This window comes from Camellia sinensis, chromosome 13 (assembly GCF_055761805.1).
Source record: "Camellia sinensis isolate YWXY chromosome 13, ASM5576180v1, whole genome shotgun sequence".
Lineage (NCBI taxonomy): Eukaryota > Viridiplantae > Streptophyta > Magnoliopsida > Ericales > Theaceae > Camellia > Camellia sinensis.
In genome coordinates this window covers 636,066-663,738 of record NC_138973.1, presented here as the reverse complement: position 1 = coordinate 663,738, position 27,673 = coordinate 636,066, and the positions used below count along the sequence as shown (strand labels likewise).

The following is a 27,673-nucleotide window of genomic DNA, read 5'->3' as shown; positions in this document are numbered from 1 at the left end:
GGCTCGTTTGGTTTGATTTTCTGAAAAAATTTTGAGAAATTTTCTCTACAAATAAGTTTTCAAAAATAATTAAACCAAACAAATTTTCCCAAAAAAATTTCTCAAAACTTGTAAACCAAACAAGTTTTCCAAACAAATCTCTCTCTCACACATATCAAATCAATCACTTTTTCCAAAACTCTATCTCAAAATAATTTTCCAAAACATCTTTTAAAAAAAACTAAACCAAACATGTTTTCGTACTTTTTATCTCTAAAACACATCTCTCAAACACAAACCAAACATACCTTAGTTTTTTATCGATTTTTTAAAGCACCGCAAAATAGATTAAAATAGTTAATAAGATAAAATATCACATCAAATTTATAATAATTTTACTTTTTCTCTCACAAACATCATATTTAAATACAAAAAATTTAACTATCTTTTAAAAATATAAAAAATTTAACTTATTAAAATAATTAAAAATTAAAATATACTATTAACATAGTAACTTTCAAACCCTACAAAATAAGGAAGACCGACCCAAAAAAGTGAGACAGGAGTATCGGATTTATTCCATGAAATTGTTACTTATAGGTGGAATTATTCCATGAAATTAACCCAGTTGTAAATAAAATTTGGGGCTTCAGTGCTCTGTTTAACAGGCGTGCAAGTGCGATTTATCAGAGAAGAGAGAAAGAAAGAGAGACGAGGGGGATCGCATTACCGCCGATCTCTTCAAAAGCACAAGAAAAAGGTGCCCACTCACTCACGAAGAATAACCCAAGATCCGATCAGATCAGATCTATCTTCACTTCTCTCCCTCTCAACTCCTCAGATTCTCTCTCTCTCTCTCTCTCTCTCTCTCTCTCTCTCTCTATGTATGTATTCGCATGTATCTTCATTCCCGATCGATGAAGCAAAAGAATGAGATGTTTTGCTTCTTGATTCCCATATGGAATCAATGCGAAAATTCTAAGGTTTCTTCTTCGACACAGCAATTGGTTGTTAGGGTTTAGGAAATGTGTTAGATATTGAGCTAGGGTTTGTAAAAGGCATGGTCTTCGGGCCTGTAATCGTTGTTTGTTGTGCGATTGCATGAAGATTTGGTGTTGTTGTTACGGCGAAGAAGAGGAGCTTATATATAATAAGAAAGGGACAATGAGGGAGGGCACTTTCGGAAATGAATGCGAGGACATGGCCGAGGATGATGATATGGAAAATGACGAGTCTGAGCGCTTTCTACTAGGGTTTTCGCTGGGAAGCCTTGATGAGTTACAGTCACAGGTGGCGGTTGATGCAAGGAGTGACCTTGGAGAGAAGAGAGAGGGGCCAGGTGGTGCTACCACTGCTGATGCTGGGTTTGGTTTCACGGTTGGTAGCTCCCTGGTTTTTGACCCCTTGGCTTCTACTAGCGTTCAGGGTGCCATGGATGTTGATTTGAATTTGGGCTTGAGTGAAGACCCATCGTCTTCCTCCGCATCATTGGACAGAGAGGAAACTGATCGGGATTCCCACAATAAACGCCCTAAAGTGCATTCCTTTTCTCTGTGAGACCTCTCTCTCTCTCTCTCTCTCTCTCTCGTAACTTTCATAGACAGAGCTGGACACTAACATACACTTGTGGAATTAACGTTTTGTGTACTAAACCATAACAATGTGTTACATTTTAGTACTACCATGGTGGTGTGTGATTATTTATATGTTTTTCTTATTTGATCAAAGTATAATATTCATATATTGATGTGCATTTGAAATTTCTCATAAATTGATTCTACTTTATTATCTCAAGTCTAGGCAAGTTGAGGTTAGGCAGCCCGGCAGCAGTATGAAACTTCCAGGAAATTGTCTTTTCCTTTTTATTTTTACGCAATTATTCGTTTTATTCTGTGGGAACCATAACTGATTGTCATAGTAAGGATATGCAACCCTTTTAGTTTTCCATTTAAGTAAATCATGTCAACCTACAATTCTGACTTCAAATCTTCTGTAAATACAGTGCTGATGGTGAAATGTTACTTCTCCTTTAGGCTGCGATTAATTGACTGGAAATGTAAGAAAATGGAAAATAAAAGCTGTTTTTGTTTGTAACATGCGTGTTCAGTTACTGCAGGAAAATGTGGGAATCACTATAATTGTTTTCTTAAATGAAGCATTTTCCATCATTTTGTGTAAGAAGTATGGTGCTACACATTATGGGAAAGTTCAAAGTTTAAACTGTTTTCTGCATGCACGTCCCTGCAAATCAAATGAACGATGGAAAAGTGAGTTATTTGTATTTTTGCTTTACCTTTACTTTGCGAGAAATATTTTCTTGTACAATATTCTCAGCAATTGAATGGAGCCTTAGGGATCATATTTAGATGTTTATACTCTACAGTGACCACATAATTTGTTTTGGCTGTAGGCTTTTGTGACTTTGTCCCATGCCTGAAGGAATCACTTAGTTGAATAATCAACCATATAGAAAGATCCATCCCAACATAAGGTGTCTTTTGACCGACTTATTTTGATTTTTGTGCTGAGCACTGACTGCTCTGCTTTTGTAGTCTGATTTGATGTTATTTCCCGTGTAGTTTGGCTGGGAAGACAATGCCCTTAGAAATGTGTTTTTATATGATTGACCTGAACATAAGAAAACTTGAAACTAAATAAAATGTAGTTTGATAGATTATGTTTTGTTTTTTGTCTAATTATTAATAAAAATATGGTTATCATATTTACAAGTGCTCAGTAAGTTTCAGTAGTGCATCTATGTAGTTTACCCATGTATATTCTAGAGCATGAGGCGAACCATTTTCCCTTTCTCATTGCACATGCTGGAATGATCTGCATTCAAGGTGAATTTTTATTTATTTTTTTGAACAAACATTCCAGGTGAATTTGTCCTTAAGTTTTTTTTATGGTTGCACACTGGTAGTTACACACTATATGTGACTTTTTGAATGCTGATGTTGAGTACCTTTTCAGGGACTGGGAGTGCCATTTTGCAGCCACAACTTCTTCGGATACCGACAGTTGCAATTTCCATACGACAGACTACAATACTAAGGAGTGTTCCTTCAAGAATGAGACCTTTTACCTTTCTCCACTTGTAAATGGTGGGGTTGATGAGAATCCCCTTGATTCTGAGAGAGATGGAGGAGATGGGTGCAATATCTCAAAGTTGGAAGATTTAGACGTTCGAATGGATCTTACTGATGACTTATTACATATGGTATCCATTGTGTTTTAGGATATTACTATTTGCCACTTGCTTCTAGGTCGTGTCTGATAATGGTTTTCATATTGTCTTATTGGTTGTCAGGTATTCTCTTTCTTGAAACACATCGACCTTTGTCAGGCAGCCATGGTCTGCAAGCAGTGGCAGGCAGCTAGTGCACATGAAGATTTCTGGAGAGTTTTGAACTTTGAGAATCGTAACATATCTGTGCAACAATGTGAGTGTTATGCTACGTTTATTTAATCCTCAATTACTGCCTTGCTTACTTAGTAACATTTTTGTAGTGGCAAAGTTTGAAATTGAAATGTGCTTATGCCTTGTGAAAATTGCTGCTAGTGGTTATGATACTTTCTCCTCCATCCATAAGCTATTATTCCACTGCCTCTCCCTTTATTGGGAGTTGGGACTCCAACCCTATGTACCCCCCCTAATATGATAGCAATTGATGCCACTCATTATTGATAGCACATGGTTTACAAGAGATCTTGTCAAACAGATTAGAAATGACCCAATTTATATGTTAAAGGCTGGTGACATTATTAGAATGTTAATAATGAGTAATACTTTCATGGGTTTCTGGAGGTGATTAAATTTTTTACCCTGTTCCTCTTTTTCCAGGATTTGTGGAGGTTTATCCCTGGGAAATTCCATGTTAATGCATAATTTTCACATTCTGTGATAAGTATATCAAAGTTATTTGCAGAAAAAAGTGGGATAAGTTTTTTTACGAGGGAAGTGGAACCAGGACCCTCAATTTTGTGATATTAATACTACCGATGCATTTAATATGGGCATTAATTTATTTTTGACCACTCAATTGTTGGGTGCAAGGCCAAAGGTTATGTTACTAGAAACAACAAGAATCTACATAGTGTGTAAAATGATGTTGAAAATTAGCATTCCAGCATCTTGATATCTTACATATGGGCATCCATTTCTGGATCCTGTGTTGCCACGAAGATGCTTCACCTATTTCGGATTTATTCCTCTATATGTTACTGGTGCCCCAACATGTTAATGCCTCCCATAATATTCTTTTCAAGTGTGGGACTTGATCCCATAGTGGCTTCCCTTTGGGGTCAATCTGGCACTTTCACTTTGGTGCTTATTGCTTGCTTGGATCTGCAGCAGCCTGCAGGCCTGAGGGGCTAGGTGCTTCCTAACTCATGGTCCCGTTGAGGGCATGATGACTAGTGAAGGGATGTCCGAGTGTGTTGGATTGATGGCTAGAGTAGGGCCTAGTTGAGGTCACTTCTATCAACGGCTTTGCCCTTAGTTTGTGAATTACCGACACTTCAAAATAGGTGTCATAGCCATGTTGGACACATGGGACACAAACATGGTAGGCACTGTGTCTGACACGCCACGTGGAGTGACTTTTGTTACTTTTTTTTTTTCTAGACACGCTTGGGACACGGCAGGGACAAAGTGGGACAAGGCAAGGTTTTATTTTAATTTTTGGAAGCTAATTCGGCCCCATATTATAATATTTGAAAACACAAGGGTTAAATTTATTAGCAAAAAGGGTTAAGTACACTTCACCCCCCTCAACTATCACTAAATATTACCTTCCTCCCCTCAACTATCAAAATTGCTTCACTTTTTCCTGAATCTCTGAAGTCCTCAGAATATTGAACATCCCTTAAGCCTCCCTAATACCACTCTCTTTCCAATTTGCCCAAATTTTGGCTTAGCCTGCTAGTCTTTCCTTATATGTGTACATCTCTATATGACAAACCTTGACCTTGAATTGAATGGTCAAATGGTATTATTTGTTGGTAAGAAAGTATTTGACAAGCTTTGTAAGTTCCTCAATTTTTTAGCAATCTCTCCCATCTCTTCAAATTTAATACACACTCACTCATTCTTTCTTAGTTTCCAAAATTCAAACTTGAAATCAAGTCATGGAGGTTTTCGAGCCATTCTTTCGTCACCCTCCCAATTTTGGGTGGATTTATGAGCAACATAGGTGTTTTATCAAAAATAATGATGATTTGAAAAGAGCATTGTTTTATCAACTTGTTTGATTTTAAATGTACATGGATTAAATGAAATGATGGTTTTTGAGAGAAATGCACTAGTGAGCATGCTTAATGTCTGGGCTTGTGAGGAGTATGCTAGTTGAGACTATGTGCACCTGTGTGTGTGAGAGAGAGATAACATTTTGTATTTGGTCATCTATTTGATTGTATTTCAGCCGTCAATGTGGAGAAGTTTATTAAATCAACTCAACTCATCAAGCGTTTGTCACAATTACTTGGGATCGGCTACATGTTTCCATTTCCTCTTATTGATTCTATATGAAGTCATTTCCTATGTTAAGTTCTAGGTAATTATTCACCCAAAAAAGGTGCTAGGTAATTATGTCATTTTTTACTGCCTCAACCTATGTTCTTGCTGGCCCTCTACTTCTTTTACCACCTTTCGTATAGATGAGATCAGTTCTCCTTACAACCTTAATTGATCTACATCACTACAATGTACATGATCTGCTATCTCAAACAGTTTTATCTCATTTTATCTTCAATTGGTGCCATGTCTTTACTTCTTCCTAATGGATGTGTTATTTTATTTTATCTTTTCTTGTTACACCGGGCATCCAAAAAACCCTTTACTTGAGCCTTTCAGATTTTAATGTAGCTTCCTACAACAATTCTAGCATAATTTTTTTTTTTTTCAATTTCTCTTGTAGTCAACTAAAACTATATTGTCTGCAAATAACATACATCGAGGGATTGCCTCGTGAATGTTTCAAGTATATTCATTCATAACCAATGCAAAAAGGTAATGATTTAACGTTGATTCTTGATGTAAACCTATTGTTATTGGGTCATTTACTTATTTCTCCCCTACTGTTCTCAATTAATCATGACGTGAAAATTTTATATTGTTACTTAATGCGTTATTTAAATAGCTAGTTGTGCGTTCCAAACCATGATGAAGTTGTGTAAATTAACATCACGTAAATGTAGACAAGTAAACTTAGGTTGTAGCTTGTTTGTTGTCTTATTATTTTGAGCTTAAATAGAGCATACTTTTGGTTATTTATTGTGCAATATAACCAAATGCCTACTGTTTATGTGCACCTACAGTTGAGGATATGTGTCGTCGTTATCCAAATGCCACTGAAGTGAACATTTATGGTGCCCCTGCTACTCATTCCCTTGTTATGAAAGCAGTTTCATCATTAAGGTATGTGGCTTTTCATCTTGTTGAATACTAGAATAATTTTGTTATGATTGTTGCTGATATATGTGATGCTTCTCAGGAATCTTGAGGCTTTAACTTTGGGAAAAGGACAAATAGGGGAAACTTTTTTTCAAGCCCTAACAGATTGCCAACTGTTGAAGAGTCTGGTTATCAATGATGCTACCCTTGGTAATGGTATTCAAGAGATACCTATATACCATGATAGACTGAGACAACTTCAAATTGTGAAATGCCGAGTGCTCCGTATTTCTGTCAGGTGGTACAGTTGTAAATAATTGGAAAAAGTTTGATATATAGTAATCTGTTCAGAATTTGTGCTAAAGTTTCTTGTTTTGCAGGTGCCCCCAACTCGAAACCTTGTCTTTAAAGCGCAGTAGTATGGCTCATGCTGTGCTCAACTGCCCTCTTTTGCGTGATCTTGATATAGCCTCTTGCCACAAGTTTTCAGATGCTGCAATTCGTTCAGCAGCAACATCATGCCCACTTTTAGAGTCTTTAGATATGTCCAATTGTTCATGTGTGAGTGATGAAACACTACGCGAAATTGCCCTTACTTGTGGTAATCTCCATGTTCTTAATGCTTCATACTGCCCAAACATCTCTCTTGAGGTCAGTGATCTAGCTTTTCACCATGCTTGTTCTGGTTATGTTTGAAAATGCTTCCATTAGTTGACTTGCTTTTTTGCTTTTCTTGGAAGTCTGTAAGACTGCCCATGTTGACAGTTCTCAAGCTTCACAGTTGCGACGGCATTACTTCTGCTTCCATGGCAGCAATATCTCATAGTTATATGTTGGAGGTTTGAACCCTCTTATCTCAGAAGTTGGCATTGCCTAGACTTGATTCAATGTACGAATAGTCTGAAACTAATGAAATCAATTTTATTGCGATGTAGGTCTTGGAGCTTGACAATTGCAGTTTATTGGCGTCGGTGTCCTTGGATCTCCCACGCCTGCAGAATATAAGACTTGTCCATTGTCGCAAGTAAATTATGCTACTCCAACCTCAGAGTCTTGTAGGGGAACTATTTTGGTGAACTTTGGTACTTGTTAGTTAGTGTGACTAATGTTATAATATTGCCTGCAGGTTCATTGATTTAAATTTACGAAGTATCATGCTGTCATCTGTTACAGTGTCAAATTGCCCTTCACTCCAACAAATTAACATCACATCAAATTCACTACAAGTATGTCTTTCATTAAATGTTTTTATGTATTTTCTTCCCCCATGGTCCTTCGTTTTTGAAGAGGATAGATCTTGAAGGTAAGGTTTCTTGGTTTTATGTTGCAGAAATTAGTGCTGCAAAAGCAAGAAAGCTTGACAACTTTAGCATTGCAATGCCAGTGTTTGCAAGAGGTGGACCTTGCAGATTGTGAATCTTTAACAAATTCTGTATGCGAAGTTTTCAGTGACGGTGGTGCATGCCCTATGCTAAAATCATTAGTTCTTGATAACTGCGAGGTTTGTGAACTATAACTCTTTGCCTTTTTTGGCTTTTGTTATTTAGTTGAAGTCGCTTGTTTTTGCTTGTTCAGTTGACATTTGTGGTGGGTTGACATGGTTTATTGTTTTTTCCCCCCTTTCATATCTGATACTCCTGCTTTTCCTCCACTGGTGAATATAGTCTACTACACTAGGTTTTCTTACTTCTCTCCTTAGGTTTTTGTTTTCTTGTCTTTGGAAATGAAATCGATAAATTTTTTTAAAACAATCATTTTCATTAGTCCTTAATGAGCCTAAGCTTTGGAAAACAATGGAAGCTGTTTAAACTGCTATTTTCAGGAAATTTTGACGGACATACTTCTTCCCATGTGTTCTGTTTCTTTCTCATTTTTTGGTTTCCAAGAACATCAAACAGTTTTCAAAAACTAGACCAAAACAGGTGCTTAAAGGTTATGGATGAACTCAGCATTTTGGGGTAGATTTCCATATAGTAGAGATTATTAGTTCTGCTAGTTGCTTTGGCTTTGTAATTTGGATAGGCATGCGATTGCTGGACCGTGGTGATCTGCAAAATGGTTGATGCTGATACTGCAATCTGTCTTTTCTTTTTTGAATTCACCCCTTCCTTTTGTTGTAATTGTAATGATAACTAACTGTGGTTCATTTTCTTTGTTCAGAGCTTGACAGCTGTGGGATTCTGTAGTACTTCATTAGTCAGTCTTTCCCTTGCTGGTTGCCGTGCTGTTACATCTCTTGAACTCAAATGCCCGTATCTTGAGAAAGTTTCTTTGGATGGCTGTGATCATCTTGAAAGAGCATCATTTTGCCCTGTGAGTGGAAGCAATTGCATTTTCCTCTTTCTTCCCCCTCTTTCCTGTCTTAAAAGTAGGAAGCTTATGTATCATTCTTGAATTGCTATATCCTGTTGGTACCAATTTCTCGTGGAACATAATAGCCACTTTCTGTTCACATTTTATGCTATTTGAAGAATTCATATACCTTCGTACTGGACATTCAGATGCCTTTGCACCAAAGTTTTTTAAAGGCAAATGTGTAACTCGAGGTGTCTTGCCCCTCATGAGGCGAGGCGTAAGGCTCAAGGTGTCGAGGCATAAGCATTTTGAATTTAAATTTTAATATTTAGTAAATAAATTAAATATTTTAAAATAGTAAAAAATAAATATGGAGTAAATACTTTTTTAGGCATTGAACATTTCACTGCAGAAAAAGAAGCTTGTCTTCATTGAAAGTTAAATTGGCATTCTTAGCTTTAGTGATTAAGTTTCTCACATGAGTATTAACTTTGTGTTTTTTCTTGATTGATTATTTATTCCTATAGAATATAGTTGCAAAAAGGGTTTTTTTTTTTTTTTTTTTTTGTGGCTTTTCTATGTTTAAACCATTACTACATTATGTTTAACAAAAGCCTAAGGCAACCTCTTCATGTGCGTTCTCCTCGTATGCTTATGCACAAAAGGTGTACAAGACACACCTAAGGCAAATGCCTTTTAAAACTTTGTTTTGCACCTACCTTTTAATAAATATGGTTGTTTTGGTGTAGTTGTACCTGGTTTGATCTGTTTATTGACATTTTTTACATTGTGTTTCACATCCGACATTTGATACGCATAGTTTATGCTTTTGGAATTACCTGTAAAAAAGCTCTGACTGCTTGTTTTTGTTGCAGGTTGGTCTCCAGTCTCTTAATTTGGGAATATGTCCTAAACTGACTGTACTCCATATTGAAGCACCATGCATGGTGTTGGTTGAGTTGAAAGGATGTGGTGTATTATCTGAGGCATCTATTAATTGCCCTCTCCTAACTTCTCTGGATGCTTCCTTTTGCAGGTCATGTTACAACATAGTCTTCCCCCTTTCTTTCCCACCACATCCTTCTTTGCTTTCCCCTTTCTCTCTTTCCCTCTTCTTACATATCTTCCTCCCCTCATGCTCAAGCTGACAGCCTGACACTATTGTGTTTTCACCTGTGCAGCCAACTGAAGGATGACTGCCTGTCTGCAACAACTGCATCATGCCCTCTCATTGAATCACTCATATTAATGTCATGCCCATCTGTTGGTTCTGATGGTCTCTCTTCTTTGCGTTGGCTTCCACATTTGACCTCACTGGATTTATCATATACCTTTTTGACAAACTTGCAGCCTGTTTTTGAGTCCTGTTTGCAGTTGAAGGTGCGTTTCATTTTTCAAGTATATGAACTTGTTCAGTATAAATATGGGACAGGAACCCCATGTTTTCATGTATAAGTGTTAAACACGTACATGTATAGATATGTTCATTGATGGACATTGTTCTGAGATTTCTTAGTTGCTTTAATCTTATATTAGCCATTTCAACCACTGGCTGATAAATAGGATGTGTGGAGGAGGGTAGGGCTTCCTGTTCTTTTCTTAGGTCATCTCATCTCTATTTCGTCTTCTCTCTTTTCTTTTTTTCTTTTTTTCTTTTCATTGGAATTAAAAAATTAAATATCTACAATGTTTTGATTTAGGAATTGGATTACCAAGCTTGGGTGGAAATGACATTCCTTCACAGTGAGATCCCATTCTTGGAGGAATGTCATTCCTACTAACAACACTGCATGCTAAACATAGGAATCGGGCAGAATGGGAATAGGAGTTTTATTCTGTCCTTCATTTCCTGCCTACTAAACACGGAGTGAATAAATAATTTTTATTTATTAATAAAGCCTTTTAATCCAGTCAGCAAAGTTTTCTCCTTGGTGGTGGTGGTGGTTATTATAATTATTATTATTTTGTCTTTTCCATTTTTGCTTGAACTGTTTCTTTCCTTTTCTTGTCGTCTGCAAGGTTTTAAAATTGCAGGCATGCAAATATCTTGCTGACTCATCATTGGAGCCTCTTTACAAAGAAGGTGCTCTCCCAGCCCTTTGTGAGTTGGATTTGTCGTATGGGACCCTCTGTCAGTCGGCCATTGAGGAGCTTCTGGCTTGCTGCACTCATCTAACTCATGTGAGCTTGAATGGATGTGCGAATATGCATGACTTGAATTGGGGTTTAAATAGTGGTCAGCTTTCTGAGCTGCCTAGCATTTGTGGTTCATCTGACTTTTCTTCTCTAGATGAATTACCCCTGCCAATTGAACAGGCCGACCGTTTGCTGCAGAACCTCAATTGTGTTGGTTGTCCAAACGTTAAGAAAGTTCTCATTCCTCCAGCAGCCCGGTGCTTCCATTTGTCATCACTAAATCTTTCCCTGTCCACAAATCTGAAAGAAGTTGATGTTGCTTGTTTCAATTTATGCTTTCTTAATTTGAGGTACAATTTTATCTACCTTTATTTATTTATTTATTTTTGGTCTATTGCTGTTTTTATTTGTTAATTTTTCTTAATACCGTTCCATCCTCATATTTTTTTACTTCTGTTATTTTATTCAGCAATTGTTGCTCCTTGGAAATTTTAAAACTTGAATGTCCAAGATTGTCTAGCCTCTTTCTTCAGGTATGCCTTTTGTATTTTTTGTTTTGCCTTATTTCTTGGGTTTGGCTGTACTTCTTTATCATACATATTCTGTGCGCATGTGTATGTGTTTGTAAGTTGGTGCATCTATGTGTGTGATAGAGAGACAGGGTGTGTGCCTGTCTTTTTTGAAGTGCCTGAGGCTTTTAGTCAAAGATATATTGGATGGGAAGTCTATTTCTGATAGTTTTAACCATACCAGTCTTTTTTTCTTCTTTTCGGTATCCTATTTTTTTGTGTCTTGAGTGTGTGTGGGGGAGAGAGAGAGAGAGAGAGAGAAAGAAGTTACAGTGATATATTTCCTTGCACTTGCATCTATTTTAATTAAGATTTTTTGGAGAACTACTTTCTTGCCACTATGATATAGATGCTTATGTTACTTAACAAAGAAAAATAATAATAAAATAAAAAAAATTTGATATACATGCTTATGTTTTTGTACTGACTCTTTCAATGAGTTTTAATTTATTTTTTCCTTTGTGGGGAAGTTGTCTCATCATTTTATTTGGACCACAAAAATAGCCTTGGGCTTGTTTACTTGTTATCTATGCAAAAAAGCATTTCGACTGCTGATTTTTATTTGTACTATCGTTTCATTTTTTTCATTGGTGGTTAATATATGGCCTTGGAATCTCCCGCTTGTTGAAGTTTGTCTTCTTCTGTGTCCATTCTTAGTCATGCAACATTGATGAAGAAACGGTTGAAGCTGCTGTATCGCAATGCAACGCACTCGAGACACTTGATGTCCGCTTTTGTCCAAAGGTGAGAAAATGAACGGAAGTTTTTCGCAATAACAAGCAAATTCAATGATCTTTCCTTGTATTTGCTACAGAATGCCTGTTCCTCAGCCCATTTCTCTTTCATTTGGTAAATATTCTCTTTGTGGTGATTTGTAGATATGCCCCTTGAGCATGGTGAGGATACGGGCAGCATGCCCCAGTTTGAAGCGCATCTTTAACAGCCTGTCACCTACATGATATGATGTGATGTGATGTGATGTTATCTGAGAATTTGGTGTAATCTGATCTGAGTGCTTATTTGCTTTTGCTTGCACTCTTCTTTATTTTATTTTATGTATTGTTGTAGAGAAATGTGTGGGTGGTCGGTCTCCATTTTGTTGGTGGTACTGTTGTTTTTAGGTGTATTTGAGTACTTCATGTACTGTTGTTTCTGGTCTCTCTGATGTAATTGGTACAATAAAATTTTCTTCACAATTTTATAAATCATTATTATTTGTTTGGCATCATCATCAGGTTAAAAGTTTTGGGAGATGTAAAGGAGTAGGGCTGGTTTTCATGAGATTATTAGTATATTATGAAAATAATTAATAATGGATGCGATTAAATGTTCTTTGGCATCACCCAATTTGGAGCATAATAGTGTGTACTACAACAGACTACAGCCCTGCGAAGTTTCTAGTTTGTAATCAAGCTATATAGCATGAGATGTGAATTGAATTCCACAAAAAATAGTTGAGATGGCATGGCATGGAATGGAAGAAAAACAATCTATTAACCACAGAACAGATAAAAAGGATATTTTTGAGCAACTTCTTAAATGCTTAAAATACTTGCTTTTATATAGATATATATTTATTTACTTTTGAAAATGCATCTTATAAAGAATATATAGGTTTGTTTTTTAGGGAGTGATTTTCAAAAAAAAAAATTTGGAGAGTGAGTTTAGAATATTTTTTTGATTTGTTTGGTTGTATATTTTGAAAGTAGTTTTGGAATTTGAGAGTTTGGAATGATTTGATATTTTGTTATAATTGAGTAGATGTGTGTGAGAAAAAAAAGTGATTCAAAAAGAAAGAAAAGAGAAAAAGTGATTGATTGATGTGTAAGAGATAGAAAGTAATTTTGAAATTTTTTTGAAAAAAATTACAAATCAAACAAAATTTTGAAATTTTTTTTCAAAAACAACTCTCACAAAAACAAATCAAACAGGCCCATAATTATTTTAAAATGCATGCTCTTAGGACAGTGACGCAAACTGGGCCGAAATCCAAAAAACAAAGAAGAAGATAACCAACTTGGCCGGTAAATTGTCAGTGGGATTGAATATGATGGAAAACAAAGGGAGATGCATAGATTAGAGATAGATAGAGACCAATCACCTACTTACTCTCATGTTTCTCTTTTTTCTCTTTTTATTTATTTATTTATTATTATTATTATTATTCTGGTGGAACCATGCTTCTTCTCTCACACTAGTCTGATTTAGATAGGTTCTGGTATGGATAGTTGAATTAAAGGGCCCAGTGCTAACTCGTGCACACCAACCAATCATTTATATCTTTTCATCCTATTTGATTCACAAGATCACTAGTGAAGTATTAATAATCTTATTAAATTAGTGTGGTATTCATTATTCAATTGGATTAATATGTATTGAATTAATAATCTCATCCCTACCTCATTACTAATAATCCTACAAATTTGTTGAATTAATAATTCTAAATCAAAATATTAAAATAAACATAAAATAATTGGACCCACGAATTAATAATCTCAATCTTATGCTCCAATCCACCCAATCAAACGTGCCCTTTGAGTTAAGTTGGTTCTGTCTCGCTCTGTATCATGCTCCCGGAGTGTTCTCTACTCCTTAGAAAAAGAAAGAGGGAGGGAGAGGGGCTTTAACTCTTTTGAGGTTTCTTTTCTTTTATGTGGGAGTGGGATGCATCGTCATGGATTTGGTTTGGCGATATAAACTTATGTGTCATTTGGCAAGTGATTTTTTAGATAAAAAGTCAAAAAAAAAATTTAAAAAATCAACAATTTATATTAAAAAGTTAAAGATTCTTTTTTTTTTTTTTATAAATCTTTTCGTAAAAAATTAAAAAAAATATCTCAAACATATTAATTTTTTTTTACATTATATTTTAACCAAAAAATCAAAAAATTACTAAAAAAAACACTTGTTCTCAAACGAGACATTATTTATTTAGAAAATGAGTTGGACCCCCTCAAGGAGGCACCTCCTTGACCCCCTCTCTCTCTGATTGGCCAATTTTTTTTTTTTTTTCCTTCTTCTCCAATCACCACCTGTCACATGTGTGTAGAGATGATAAGAGTAGTGATTAGAGGGGGTCTCAATCACTTCCCTATTTATTTTGCCCTACCTGACGTTGTTGTGATATGGGTCATGCTCCGGAGCTCTAATTAGAGCTGCAACAGTGCAGCTCTAATGAGCTGTCACCTAAAAAAAAAAAAACAAAACAAAACAAAACAGTGAAATAAAAGACAAAAAAGAGAAAAAAAAAAAAGACAAATTAAAAATGCATTAGAGGTCCTTTTGTAGTGGTCCAAATCATTTTTGGTTGTGATATATATGACGCTTTTCATCTGTGCGACTCGGACAAGGGACTCAAAAGACTCAGTTGGTGGCATTTCTGCAATTTAAAAGACGCCACATGCCCATTTTAGTTAAAACATCAGATCCAAAATCCAACTACACCGTCCCTTCCTCCTAGCATAACAAGTAGCGTGGACTAGACAGATCCACCGACAATCTCCTCTCCGACGAGTCCAGTTCCTAACTCACATTCTCTCTCTCTCTCTCTCTCTCTCTCTCTCCAACAATGGCAATGACCCTGTTATGGCTTCTTCTTGCTGTCGCTGCTCCCTTGTGCTCTGCCTCTGCAAATGTACAAAGTAAGTTTTCTCTTCTTCTTCTTCTCTCTCTCTCTCTCTCTCTCTCTCTCTCAATCAACCTTTTCCATATTTGTCTCATAAATTACAATACAATACAAGAGATTTATTTGGTTTGGTGGAGCAGCATTTTGGATCTCTCTCTTGTATTTTTTGGTGACCAAACCAAATAAATCTCTTCCAATATTCTGAATGTAGTTTTTTTTCTTTTTTGGCTGATTTTCCACCTAAACACACACAACTCATTGCTAGAATCGTACTCTTTAACATAGATTTCAAATTTTGCCAAGGCTCATTTAAAGATGCCTCTTACAGTTACAGACATAGTCCTGCTCCCTAAGATGCACATCTTCCAAAAGACTCAATCAGGAATGAATGAATGAATGCCTCTCTTACCGACAACCCACATCCTTGTTATTGTAAAAGCAGTCTTGCTCCCAAAGATTGAAATCTTCCCAAGCCTCATTTAGGAATGCCTCCCTCTCTTAAAGACACACCCACATTTGCTGTCTTCCTCTAGAGCAATTCAATCTCGCAACAGGGAGGACTCCCCATATTTTTATCCTAACTTTGCTTTTTTTTCCAGTCAATAAAATCAAAATGAGAATCATTTATGAAAGAATGGATTTGTGGTAGAAACCAAGGTTCAAATCTTAAAATGTTCTCAAGGCTCATTTAAGAATGCCTCTAATAGGCACCCATATTGTCTTGCATTGGTGTCCAATTTACAATTTGTACTTCATAAAAACCTACACATTAGTCCAGTATGATGCCGTCCTGTGGAATGCTCTCTCAAGGTACTTAGATTTCTTACCTGAGGCACTTAAAGTTCCACTATCCCCTTTCATTTTATGTTATGTCCAATTTAATTGGATTTTTACATTTCACATTCCCCACTTATGTTCCACATGATTAAAGATGGCAAAGCATGTTTGCTATTTTGAGATCCTGTGTCACATGTTAAGCCAATTTCTCATTTATGAGGTGTCAAATTCATGCTGCTTTTTCCAAAACCCTTTCTTGCCTTTTATCTGTTACGAAGATTCAGCTTACTAATATTGTCATTCTCAGCCTCTAACAAAATTATCATTTGCTTCTTGCATTGTCAACAAAAAAACAACAGTAAAAGTGACAAATAACCCAGCAGATGACCTCGTCGCCACACTTAACAGTAATAGAACTGCAAATAAAGGATCAACTCTCTTTGACAATCCGGGCTTAGCATGCATTGCCCTGCAGTACATTAAAGCATATCAAGGTCAATGTGACCAAGTGGGAGGACCTGATGCCAAGAAGCCTGCTGACTCTGAATTTGCTGATACTTTTGCCCCTAACTGTGGTGTTTCCGCTTCTACTCTCTCCCCAATTACCGGTCGTTTGCTTGGCTGCCAGTCCAAATATGTACATCCTTCAGAGGCATTCTCAGAAATTCTGATGAAAAACAACAAGAGCTTGGAAATACTCTACAATAAGAATCACACTGAATTGGGGTCTGCTGTGAGCGGTTCTGATGGTGGGTCTCCCTATTTCTGGTGTGTTCTGTTCAGCAGTGGCAAGCCCAACAGCAGCTTTGTTTTGGAGGGAGGTGTAGCAAAGGTATCTAGACCTGGATGCTTTAGTGGTGCCAATGATGATTGTAGTGGTGCTGATGATTGGTCTCAAACTCCTCATGTCTGGACAATTGTTGTTGGAGCTTTAATTGCAGTGAGTTATGCCTTCGGATTATGACCATGTCCTTATGGAATTTGGATTGTTATTGATTTGATTTGAGGGCTTCTTTCCTTTTGTTGTATTTGTTTGCTTCGCTTTGCAATTTGTTTGCTGTATCTTACTTCCATCCATTTTTCAGTGTAAGAATATGGAGTATTTTCCCAACATATATCTGAGATATTTGTTCTCCCTTGTAAATGCTGTTGGCTATGTGATCTCCTCAGTGGGAAATAGTTTTAGATGGATAATTTTTAAGGTACAGTCATGAATTAATTTTTGAAGAAATGATTTTGCATATTTGACTCTACAAAGGTTGGACACACCGCAACCAAGTGGTGTTCAATAACACGGTCCACACTGAGGTGGAGCTTGCTTGGTATGCATCTGACTATTATCAAGAGTTTTGCGCTGTCCAGACTCGTACTCAAGTGCCGCAGCACGTTCTCCTGCCAATTTGTTGGACTCCTCCTGCAGAAGGAATGGTTAAAGTTAATTTTGATGGGGCTTGCTCTACTGCTGATAGCTTTATTGGTGTTGGGATTGTGGTTCGGGACCATACGGGTGCTGTCATTGCTGCCATGTCAGCCAAACGGGTGTCAACGATGGAGGTGGATTGCATCGAGGCCTTTGCAGCGCTGGCTGCTATTCAATTCGCGTTGGATCTGGGGCTCCACCACATAGTTCTTGAAGGTGACTCGCTGATAATAATTCGTGCCTTTCACTCCGATTCGAAATCCTTGGCTTCATTTGGGCATTTTGTGGAGCAGGCAAAATCTCTGCTGCCCAGTTTCCATTCCTGGGCTGTTCAGCACGTGAAGAGGGAAGGAAATTCAGTAGCCCACTGTCTCGCTCGGATGGCTTTTGCTATGGACAATTTTTCCATCTGGCTGGAGGATGTTCCGCTTTCTTTGCGCTCCCTCGTTAGGAGGGAGGCGCCTCTTTGATTTGTTTCTTTGTTCCTATTTTGGCAATCTAAAAAAAAAAGGTTGGACTTTGGTTAAATAGTCGACCATTAGCTGAGTTTTAGATTGAAGCTTTCCCAAATGAACCATGACTGTGCACCTTCAAATTTAGTTTGCACTGGAAAACATGATTGAATGCCTGTGTTATTGTCTTCCTAATGGAAACTACAAATTTGAAGAATAAAGTTGGCACTCTACAGAAGGGATTAACCACCTACAACTCATTGGTATCAAGACAAGAGTTGTTGCTAGTGAGAGGCGAACTCAAGACCTCCAAGTCCCAACTCCCAAGCCTCCCTTATATTGTGTTTGGTTGGGAGATTTGAAAAAGTGTGTAAAACTAGGTGAAATGAAGGTATATTTTATTTATATTTTACCTACATTTTTCTTTTTCCTTTTCAAATCCATTCACAAATCTCCCAACCAAACATAGCATTAAAGACTAGGGTACCTTCCCGGCTTTGTATTGGGGACTTCAATGAAGTGGGGTCTATTAATTTGGGGAAACAACAGGGGATGCAGAATGCAGAGCAGGAGAATTGAATTATTCCATTAGATGGTTTCAGAGTGTAGAGTCAAGTCTTATGGACTTGGAAATTAAAGGTCCTAAATATACATAATGGACTAAGAAATGCAACAGTGACGAGCTTTGGCTAATATTGAGAATGGAGACAGCTGTTTCCACAGGCTCAACACAAATGATCAATGAAATTTTGGTTGGCTTTTACCACTGATTGAGAATGATTGAGGAAGTGTGAAATACGGTGGCCAATGATGTTCTATCATTGGTTCCTTAGATTTGATGATGTTGGCCTTCAAGTTCAATTATAAAATCCTACAAAAACAGGATGTGCACAAGATTCCCACTAAAGAGTAAGGAGGCATTCAACAAATGTGGTGTCAACAAATGCCTGACATGCTAAAGTAAGGGAGCACTAGTTGCAGAGCTGTCAAGTTTTCTTATAGCATATCGTATTGAGGTCATGTTAACTAATGAAAAAACCGAAACAAGAACATCATAAATAAGAAGGTGAGAAAAACTCACTTGAATTAAAAGGCTGTATTCTTTGTTGCAAGATATCCTAAATAAAAGCAGAGAAAATAATTCTCAGGGGTTCTTAAAACACGAAGTAGAGCTCCACAACCTTGGTATGCATTATTTATATCTATTACATAGACTGTTGACTCTCTCTCGCTGTCGCTCTCGCTCTCACTCTCGCTCTCTCTGTCTATGTCTGTGTCTGTGTGTGCTTGCTTCAGTCTCCTCCCCAGTTGTTGGTAGAAGTTGTTGTAGAAGCTTTACACTTCAAGATCAATGCTAGAAGCATGAGAATGACTACAATCCCTACAGAAGAACCACCAACCCTGTAAATCCAGCAAGGGTCAAACCTGATAAAGCTCTGCTCCAAGTAACACAACAAAGTGATGACCATGATCAGTAGCCACAGCAGCAGAGGCAAATATGAAGAAATGTTGATGGGCTGCTCATCAAGCTCTGGCTCAGTCACAGTTCTCCGGTCAATATAGAGAGGTGAGACCACAGCAAGAAGGCCTAAGCCAATCACCACCAGCCTCTCATATGATGAGAACCTCCCACTGCTACTCCTGTGCATAATAGCTCCCTGCTCCATTCTTGAAAACAAAAACAAAAAAAATATAAATAAAAAATAAAACAGTCCTCACTCACTCCTCGGGAGAAAACCAAACTGTTTTTGTTTATTAATTGTAGAAACTTGATTGCACCAGTACTAGATCATCAGATAAATGAAGGCGCTTTGGAATTACTTTAATCTCTTTATTGGGAGGACCTTTTAAGATGCTTCTATGTCTTCTTTCTATTTCTAAATTTACTTTCTTGCTCAATGGAAAAATTAAATAAATGAAGTATTCATCCTAGTAATCTAATCGAAGGACCCCAAAAGCATGATCAATCATTTTTCTTTCTCCTCCTTTTTTTAAAGTGACGAAAATGAAAGGGAAAAGAGAGATTTGTTTGCTTCTACTTAATTTCTGTGTCATCTTATTGTCAAATTGGAATATTCATTTGAAATCAGCTAATTATGCTTCATTTAACAGCTTAGACATCAAGGTCTAGTCCAATCCGAAGAGCTTAATAATATTGGGTAATCATGTTGGCAGTTACCTTCCCTTCACATGGAATCCTTCCAGAAGCCAGAAAAGGTTCCTTTGAAGATTAGGAAGTAGCAGCTTCTTCCTCAAGTCTCGGACATTAGATGGATGGATGGATGGATTTGAATAATTGGAGAGAGAGAGAGCATAATTATTCTCCATAAATTGATGCTGGTTGCACCCTTGTTTTGGAATCTGATGCCAGAAGAATCAAAATGAATTCTCAAAATGCTCAATAATGTGCACCAGTTTCCTCAATCATGTCACCTACCTACCTAATTAAACGATTGTTTAGCCACCGCGAGAGAGAGAGAGAGAGAGAGAGAGAGAGAGAGAGAGAGTATTGAAAAATAACCAGACGCAGGCTGGACCTTTCAAAAGGAAGATTTGATTAAGGCACCTAAGAAATCAGCGAGTGAACAAACAATTATAGCATTGCTAAGAACATACACACACACCAATTATAGCATTGCTAAGAACACAAATAAAGCCCCTTGAGCTAGTTGACCTGCAACAATAGTAGCTTGGTTAGGAACAAATCTACAACACGTGACAAGGCAAAGAAGGGTACAAGTCAGCAAACTATTTCCTGTACACCAGAGAAGTTATGCCTGGAAAATTATAAACCCGGGTCTAAATCTTTGAAGTTTTAGGGGAATGAAGAACTGCCTATCTACTTATAGAGTTACTACCATAAACTAAACTCACTAATGGAATAATCACCCGACAATTGCATAGATGGCTTTCCTGTATCCATTTACTATTAAGATCATTACACAACTTAATTGTAAAAGGCTTCTTCAGTCACCTGTAAGACAAAATAGTGCAGGTTTGACAAAACTGCACACAAACCAGTAACCATAAGCCACAGACATCACATAATTTAATGTTATGCAGACACGTTGCAACTTCTATAACAATATAAAAGTGATTAACATAAATGATTTGCACGAAATAAAAATAACTCTCATCAGTATAAATGAAAGAACATCTCCAGCACTTCCAGAGTTTTGTGTGCCAACAATATTGCCAAAATAGGCATGCCTACCTCTCAGAAATTATAAGATACAAAGATTGTACACCATGGAGACTAGTACAGTTGAGAAAGTGGAAAAATAAATAAATAAAAAGGTAATTCATTAAAAACAAACAAAATGGCCTAATTGCCACCGCTGGAGCTCTCTCTCTTGCTTCCATAGAGCCTTCTTATCCATTTCTGCTGTGATGTACTAACATTAGATGCTGCTGTAAAAGAAGTTGGAAATTCTTGAGATATGGCTGTCGGTGGAAGTTCAGCAGGCAGTGCAGCAGCAGTGCTTGTAAAGGCATTTAGAACAAGGAATGCCAGTATGGGAGAAAGATCCAAAGTCCCTCCAAGAGGTGGGATAATGCCACGGAATATGTTCAGGTATGGATCACACAAAGTGCTGAACAAGAAATACCACACCAGTTAAAAACGTGTACAATCAAATGATATTATCAAGATGATAAAGGATTCTGCCTTGTTGTAGGCAGCAAAAATATTGTGCTTTATGAAGGCATGATATTCTTTTTTATTCATCACTTACCTGCAGTTCATTTGGTGCTTGACTATGGGCCAACCGATAGTAAGGAGTTTGAGACTCCAACCATCTGAGCTAGAATAGAGTTTACACACTTCAGAAATTATAAGGTTCTTGTGTTCTTATGGGACCCAAAAACCCCACCCGTTCATTACAAACTTATAAGTAAACCAAACCAAACCAAACCTTAAGTCCAATCAAATGGGGTCGGCTACGTGAATCCTTCTTCTCCACACGGCCCTATCTAAGGCCATTTCGTTAGTCAAATTAAGTAGATCCATATCTCTATTTACAACGCTAGCCAATGTTAATCTAGGCCTACTCCGTCCCCTAACACTTCTATCTACCGTTATAGCATCGCATTTCTTCACTATTGCCTCTGTTGGTCTCCGTTGAATGTGATCAAACCATCTCAATCGATTCTCTCTCAACTTATCTTCTATCGGCGCTACTCCTACCTATTCCCGAATACACTCACTCCTAATTCTGTCTTGTCTAGTATTGTCATACATCCACCTTAGCATCCTCATCTTAGCCACACTCAGATGGAAGTCTATGTCATCTGAGATAGAATAGAGGTGTGTTTGTGCAGCATGTTGTATGCTGTTGCATCCACCACCTTGGTCTGACTTATTTGTGACAATGCCCAAGGATCATAGACTGCATAAGGACAACAAGAACCATCTAACCAATAGCTCTTATTAGGTAACTTCTCAAAGAGGATATTACCACCAGATCAATTTGATTCTAGAGCAAAGGTACCGAAAGAGTTCTGTTAGTGGTCTGTAAATTTTAGACCATGTTCATAGTATAGAAGCTAGAAGATGACATACTTCTTTTCAATGCTTAGATCAATGAAATTGCAATGTTTCATGCATCAAAGGAACTTCAAATATCTAGAAGCATACCTCAGGGGGCTAACAATGGCTGGAGGAGAATTAGGGAACCAGGTTAAAACAAGCCTGACAATTAACAGTGTGTTGTAGATGTTCAAGAAGTTGAGAATCCCATTGGCCACCACAACACCTGCCACTGAATCACCAGGTAAAATGGCAGCAAAATTGTGATTGGACAGAGAGTTCAAATCCCTGTAGTTTCTCAAATGGATCTGAAAGTAAAGTCCAATGATCAATTAAGAAATAAGGAACTTCCTCATAAAGCACATTATCAACTCGTAATGGAGAACTGTTATAGTACAACAAAGCAAGGACATAACTTAATCCTAGAGGCTCCTTTGATGAAATATTGGCCATGCCTCCTAGAACCATCATATAATTGATAAAAGCATTTGATAAGGTAAACGCAGTTTGGCTACCATAAAAGCAAATCATATGACCCCAAAGCACTTCACCCTATCACTTTTAAAAATAGCCAAACACCCGTCATGTGGTTTTAGACTAAATTGCGACACTAACTTCCTTAGCTTTAGTGATAAAAAGATGGTTACAACCTTTTTATCTTCTTCCTCAACTTCTAATTCTCTTTGCAAAATAAATAAATAAGAATTACCTCCATGACCACTACAAATGAAAATCCTAAATCAAAGATAAATTATGAAACCTCATTTCCTAACTTATAATTTAATCACATACTAAGTTACACATCTATAAAGATATGTATACACCTCATTTTGATGTGTGTATATATAGATTTACATATAACCATACATTTATACATACACAATACACAGTTTACAAGTCTCCTTTTTTCTTTTCTTTTTTCCTTTTTTTTCTTTTTTATTTTTTATGTTTTGATAATCTAGGGTATCTCCCGCCCAAAATCCAGCACAATTGGGCCTCAGTTACCTCGTATCTAGATAGTCAAGAACGAATTCCTGGAGGCTCTGAAGTTAATGACCAAGCAAATCTCCTGTGGCCCCTTAGGACACTCAAACTCAAGGCCTTAGATCTTAACCTCAGGTCTTTACCACTCAGCCAACCCTTGGGGTTCAGTTTACAGGTCTCCTTTACTGCGCCTATAGCAACGCTGTCACTCAAGTAACCCTACCTCCATGGGTTATACAAACAAGAAGCATTCAGTTTCATTTGTTCCATAGGTCCATATAGACTTCCACAAGTGTTGATTTATTCATTCAATGAAGTAGAATCAGACAGAGAAAGGCGACCCCCTCTCATCTGTAATCTCATTAAAAATGAAGATAGTAAAAATACATATGTATAAATAGTGGTTGCGGTGGATGAGAAAAGAGCCGGTCCTTGAATTGGTTTGTAAAGTCAAATTGAAATTGCCATGAATGTGAGAGTAGTGATATAAAGTAATTATAGATATGCAATTACAAATGAACGCAAATGGTACAACTCCACGTGGAGAGGACTTGTAACCATGACCCTACCCAAATCTTCTGACCAACCATTATTGAAGAGGGCAGTGAATACCATACAATATAGCAGATTTAATCCATAAGCTGCTTCTGGTATGAAAGTAGCTGGCTTTATATGTATATATGTTGCACAGGAGGTGATACTGAACTTTCACTTTACCCCTAAATTATCAATTTGAATTTGAACAATTACTCTTGAGCTGTTGATAGTAGTTCACTTTACCAAACTGACAACAAAGTTTTACTTGACACTTTCTGGCACACAAAAATATTTGTCCATGTGATTTGCTTAATTTAGTTGTATCCAAAGGGAGTAATTATGTAATTACATATATTTTGTGTTTTACTAAAACAATTAGTTTATGAATATTTGCCTTCAATACTCTCAATTAATCAATCAGGCGCTTGTGTTGTCAGAGGCGATATTTCATCACAAAACATTAAGTCCATTAAGGGTTTGGGATAAAATCAACTAATGTGAGTAATTGTTCAAATTGACAATTCATGGGTGATTCAAGTGTGATAGTTTTGAGTGGGCAAAAGTGAATTTTTCCATATATATTGCGAATCTGGGAAATGTAAGCATGGAAAATATACTGAATATAGGGACAGAGTATTCGTATGTATGTATGATGCAGAGAGAGAGAGAGAGAGAGAGAGAGAGAGAGATTGTTACCTGGGAAAAATTGTGAACATGAGAAGGTAAAGAGAAGAGTTTGGTAAGAAGCGGAGGAGAGTGGGAAGCGAATGAGTGTAAGAATCTGAGACATCCATCAGCAGTGGAGACAATTGAGTTGTGGAGGTCACGAACGAAGCGTGCTGCTGCTGCTACTTGGACTTGGACTTGGAAGTTGGGTTTGGAGTTTGGGGGTTTTGTGGAGATCACTAATGGTGTTTGATGAATATTAAATGGGCAATAAAACGAAGAAGAAGAAGAAAGCAATAGACATTTGGACACTAGTGCTAGCTGCTGCTGCTGCTGCTGCTTCTCAACCACCGCACTTTTCTGCTTCTCCGGCGAAGACTCGTCTGATGCATTATGCACTAATGAAGAAGACGGATACACCATTTTTCTTTCTTTTTTACTTTATTCAACTAACAACAAAATTTTTTTAAAAAAAAAAGAAAAAAAGAAGAAGCGACGATACACTTCTACAACTACAAAACAGACTCAGAAAAAGTAGAGGTGAACAGAGGCCACTCTTCTTGTGTCTTTCCAACAAACAAGATATCTCTCATCTCATGGATAGGTTGCTAATTGGTAAGGTAACCGATTGAAAAATATCCCCCATCCATCCGTTGGCGTCACACGTGGCCATCAACAAAAATATATATATATATATATATTTCAAAAAAAATTAGTTAAATTATTTATTTAAAAAAAATATTTATATATATATATATTACAACATATGCAATAATAAATAATAATTTGTACATAATGATATTTTATAAATAGCAAAAACAATACTCCTTTAATAGTAGAAGTGACATAATGATTTAATTTGTGATTCTAGTAGAAGAGAATAATGATTTAATTTGTGATTCTAAATATTTAATTTGATTTCTCATTAATAAAATCAATTATCAACATTTAAAAAGTATTTCAATTACATACACATTATTATAATAATAAAATCAACCTGTTTGGTAGCTCGAATTTCTCGTGGCTCGAGTGGTCCGAAATACCAAAACGACGTCGTTTTGAATTTTTTTTTATTTTTTTTGTTTTCAACCTTTCCGACTCAGACACAGAGGAGAAGAAGAAAGAAGGCCGAAAAGAAGAAAGAAGGGAGAAGAAGAAGAAGAAAATGAGGAGGAAGAGAATATCATCATCAACAACATATTAGCATCATCAACAACAACAACAAACAGAACAGAGATCAGCCAATATTTTTTTTTCTTTACCTTCAGATCTGGATCTACTAGAATAAAAATAAAAAAATAAAAAAATCAAGAACAACATCTTCATCAACACATCTTCATCAACAACAACAACATCTTCATCAACATCATCATCATCTACCAATAATTTTTTTTTAAATTTTTTCTTTCATCTTCAGATCCAGAAAAATAAATAAATAAATAGAGAAAACAGATCTGCCGGTGATGGCAGTCGCCGGTGATGGCGTGATGGCGAGGGCGGAGTGGAAGAGAAAGATCATGGAAGAGGAAGATCAGATCGTGGAAGAAGAAGATCAGATCGGTCCTTTCTCCCTTTCTCTCCCTTTCTTCTCTTTTCTCTCTCTTTCTCCCACCTTCCCTCCCTTTCTCCCTTTCTTCTTGCGTTTCACAGATAAAAGAGAAAAAAAAAAACAAAAAAAAATCAAAATCAAAACGACGACGTTTTGATTTCGAGCCATTCGAGCCTGGGGGATTTCGAGCTACAAGCTATTTTTCTAATAAAATTATCATAACATTCAAATATATAGTGCTCTCGAGCAATCAAACATGCAAATTAAATGAAAACAATATATATAAAGGAGTTTCTTGCCATTCTTATTAATGAGAAAATCAAATAAAAATTTATTTATATGTAACACTGCTTAAATGAAAATGTCAATAAATTACGTATAATAAAATAAAATATTTCCTATAGTCAATCGAGATCCCTATTCTAAATAGGGGAATTTTTTTTAAGGTCCCTAATAATAATAATTTAGAGAATAAAGGACACCCAAAAAAATAGTGATGCATCAGGTCCCTGAACAACTTGGCACGCGTTTTTAATTATTTTGTGGACCAAAATACCCTTGCCAAAATCAACACAGAAATGAAACTCATTCCGACGTCTGAGTTCCATTTCAAACATCCAGCATCTTCACGAACAGGAAAACAGCAGAATTAAGGTTTCAACATCATCTTCACCATCGACATTAGAGCTTCGTTATCTTCTGCAAAAATCATTCTCATTCCTTCCTCACAAATTTCTCTGACCTTCGTTAAAGCTTCGTTTTCACTGTTCATCGTCATCTCAGTCCACCTTCGTCACGTCGCATCTTCATCTCAGGCCATATCAGCTTGTCATTCAAGTTTCATCCTAACTCTGGTCAGTTTTTCTACAATACAACTAGATTTTCTCTAAAAACACAGTTAATAGCATTTTATATTAACCTTTCATAAATTAGGGTTTCAATTTCGTAATAAAAAGTTACCTGAATTTGGAAAAAGTTATTTCTGTGTGTTTTGAACTTATTCTTGAACATGTTTATGTGATTTTATCTGTAAATTTCTCTAGCATTTGAATTTTTCTGATTTTTGCTTGATGTATGTTTCTTCTTTCAATTTTCTCTGTCATGTTTATTTTCAAAAAAATAATCTTCTGTGTTTTTATTTTATTCTTGAACATGTTTCTATAATTTTGTCTATAAATTTCCCTGCTCTATAAATTTCTCTGTAATATGTATTTTTAATCGGAATGTCTATCTTTCTCTGGAATGTCTATTACTCTCTTGCCTTTGTTTAAGTTTCTCTAGTATTTATAATTTTCTCTGACCACATCACATCACTTTCCTCCCTTGTGTGTCTCTATCATTTTTAATTTTGTCTGGAATTTTAATATTATGGACTGGAATGAATGTTTCTTCTTTGAATTTTCTCTGCCATGTGTATTTTGAGAAAAAATTATTTCTCTGTATTTTGATCTTATTCTTGAACATGTTTCTATGACTTTGTCTATGAATTTCTCTGCTTTGTAAATTTATCTGGAATATGTATTTTTCTCTACAATGTCTATTACTCCCTTGCCTCTGTCTAAGTTTCTCTGGTATTTATAATTTTCTCTGATCACATCACACCACTTTCCTCCCTTGTGTGTCTCTATCATGGTTAATTTTCTCTGGTTGTGTATGTAAATTTCTCTTACATTTTAATATTATGAATTGAAATTTTCTCTGGAATGGAAATTTCCTCAAGAATGTGTAACTTTCTCCAGAACGTGTATTTTTCTCTGGTATG

The 27,673-nt window shown here is 36.5% G+C and overlaps 5 protein-coding genes across 5 annotated transcripts; 3 read left to right on the top strand and 2 right to left on the bottom strand.

Annotated features, from left to right (window-relative positions):
• Nucleotides 1–483: 483 nt before the first annotated feature.
• Nucleotides 484–12,601, top strand: LOC114278823 (F-box/LRR-repeat protein 15). Its single transcript, XM_028220964.2, has 17 exons — nucleotides 484–1,532; nucleotides 2,953–3,199; nucleotides 3,290–3,422; nucleotides 6,298–6,397; nucleotides 6,474–6,671; nucleotides 6,754–7,024; nucleotides 7,114–7,212; nucleotides 7,309–7,397; nucleotides 7,500–7,599; nucleotides 7,704–7,874; nucleotides 8,534–8,686; nucleotides 9,544–9,704; nucleotides 9,850–10,048; nucleotides 10,688–11,154; nucleotides 11,274–11,337; nucleotides 12,031–12,117; nucleotides 12,252–12,601. The coding sequence occupies exons 1-17, from the start codon at nucleotides 1,081–1,083 to the stop codon at nucleotides 12,330–12,332; spliced, it is 3,072 nt and encodes a 1,023-aa protein (XP_028076765.2). The 5' UTR covers nucleotides 484–1,080; the 3' UTR covers nucleotides 12,333–12,601.
• A 2,062-nt stretch (nucleotides 12,602–14,663) lies between these two features.
• LOC114278821 (uncharacterized) lies at nucleotides 14,664–16,919 on the top strand. The gene is made up of 2 exons (XM_028220960.2): nucleotides 14,664–15,014; nucleotides 16,135–16,919. The coding sequence occupies exons 1-2, from the start codon at nucleotides 14,942–14,944 to the stop codon at nucleotides 16,737–16,739; spliced, it is 678 nt and encodes a 225-aa protein (XP_028076761.1). The 5' UTR covers nucleotides 14,664–14,941; the 3' UTR covers nucleotides 16,740–16,919.
• LOC145806280 (uncharacterized) lies at nucleotides 16,870–17,665 on the top strand. The gene is made up of 2 exons (XM_082902770.1): nucleotides 16,870–16,977; nucleotides 17,138–17,665. The coding sequence occupies exons 1-2, from the start codon at nucleotides 16,870–16,872 to the stop codon at nucleotides 17,663–17,665; spliced, it is 636 nt and encodes a 211-aa protein (XP_082758896.1).
• Nucleotides 17,666–18,702: 1,037 nt separating this feature from the next.
• On the bottom strand, nucleotides 18,703–20,131 carry LOC114278822 (uncharacterized). The gene is made up of 3 exons (XM_028220962.2): nucleotides 20,089–20,131; nucleotides 19,827–20,008; nucleotides 18,703–19,315 (listed from the first exon to the last, which is right to left on the bottom strand). Exons 2-3 carry the CDS (start codon nucleotides 19,973–19,975, stop codon nucleotides 18,940–18,942), a joined length of 525 nt encoding a protein of 174 aa, XP_028076763.2. The 5' UTR covers nucleotides 19,976–20,008; nucleotides 20,089–20,131; the 3' UTR covers nucleotides 18,703–18,939.
• A 591-nt stretch (nucleotides 20,132–20,722) lies between these two features.
• YLMG2 (YGGT family protein) lies at nucleotides 20,723–25,027 on the bottom strand. The gene is made up of 3 exons (XM_082901117.1): nucleotides 24,393–25,027; nucleotides 22,284–22,483; nucleotides 20,723–21,240 (listed from the first exon to the last, which is right to left on the bottom strand). Exons 1-3 carry the CDS (start codon nucleotides 24,783–24,785, stop codon nucleotides 20,973–20,975), a joined length of 861 nt encoding a protein of 286 aa, XP_082757243.1. The 5' UTR covers nucleotides 24,786–25,027; the 3' UTR covers nucleotides 20,723–20,972.
• Between the last annotated feature and the right edge of the window lie 2,646 nt (nucleotides 25,028–27,673).

Bases quoted from the DNA above. Each gene is read 5' to 3' on its own strand.
- LOC114278823 (XM_028220964.2), top strand. From the start codon at position 1,081: ATGAAGATTTGGTGTTGTTGTTACGGCGAAGAAGAGGAGCTTATATAT. The intron at 3,423-6,297 runs GTGAGTGTTATG...GTGCACCTACAG, and splicing joins TAACATATCTGTGCAACAAT to TTGAGGATATGTGTCGTCGT. The intron at 9,705-9,849 runs GTCATGTTACAA...TCACCTGTGCAG, and splicing joins CTGGATGCTTCCTTTTGCAG to CCAACTGAAGGATGACTGCC.
- LOC114278821 (XM_028220960.2), top strand. From the start codon at position 14,942: ATGGCAATGACCCTGTTATGGCTTCTTCTTGCTGTCGCTGCTCCCTTG. The intron at 15,015-16,134 runs GTAAGTTTTCTC...AAAAAACAACAG, and splicing joins TGCCTCTGCAAATGTACAAA to TAAAAGTGACAAATAACCCA.
- LOC145806280 (XM_082902770.1), top strand. From the start codon at position 16,870: ATGGAGTATTTTCCCAACATATATCTGAGATATTTGTTCTCCCTTGTA. The intron at 16,978-17,137 runs GTACAGTCATGA...TGCGCTGTCCAG, and splicing joins TTAGATGGATAATTTTTAAG to ACTCGTACTCAAGTGCCGCA.
- LOC114278822 (XM_028220962.2), bottom strand. From the start codon at position 19,975: ATGGAGAATAATTATGCTCTCTCTCTCTCCAATTATTCAAATCCATCC. The intron at 19,316-19,826 runs GTAACTGCCAAC...TTTGTTTTCAAG, and splicing joins GGATTCCATGTGAAGGGAAG to AATGGAGCAGGGAGCTATTA.
- YLMG2 (XM_082901117.1), bottom strand. From the start codon at position 24,785: ATGGTGTATCCGTCTTCTTCATTAGTGCATAATGCATCAGACGAGTCT. The intron at 22,484-24,392 runs GTAACAATCTCT...CTTTACTTTCAG, and splicing joins ATGTTCACAATTTTTCCCAG to ATCCATTTGAGAAACTACAG. The intron at 21,241-22,283 runs GTATGCTTCTAG...TTTCTTGTTCAG, and splicing joins GCCATTGTTAGCCCCCTGAG to CACTTTGTGTGATCCATACC.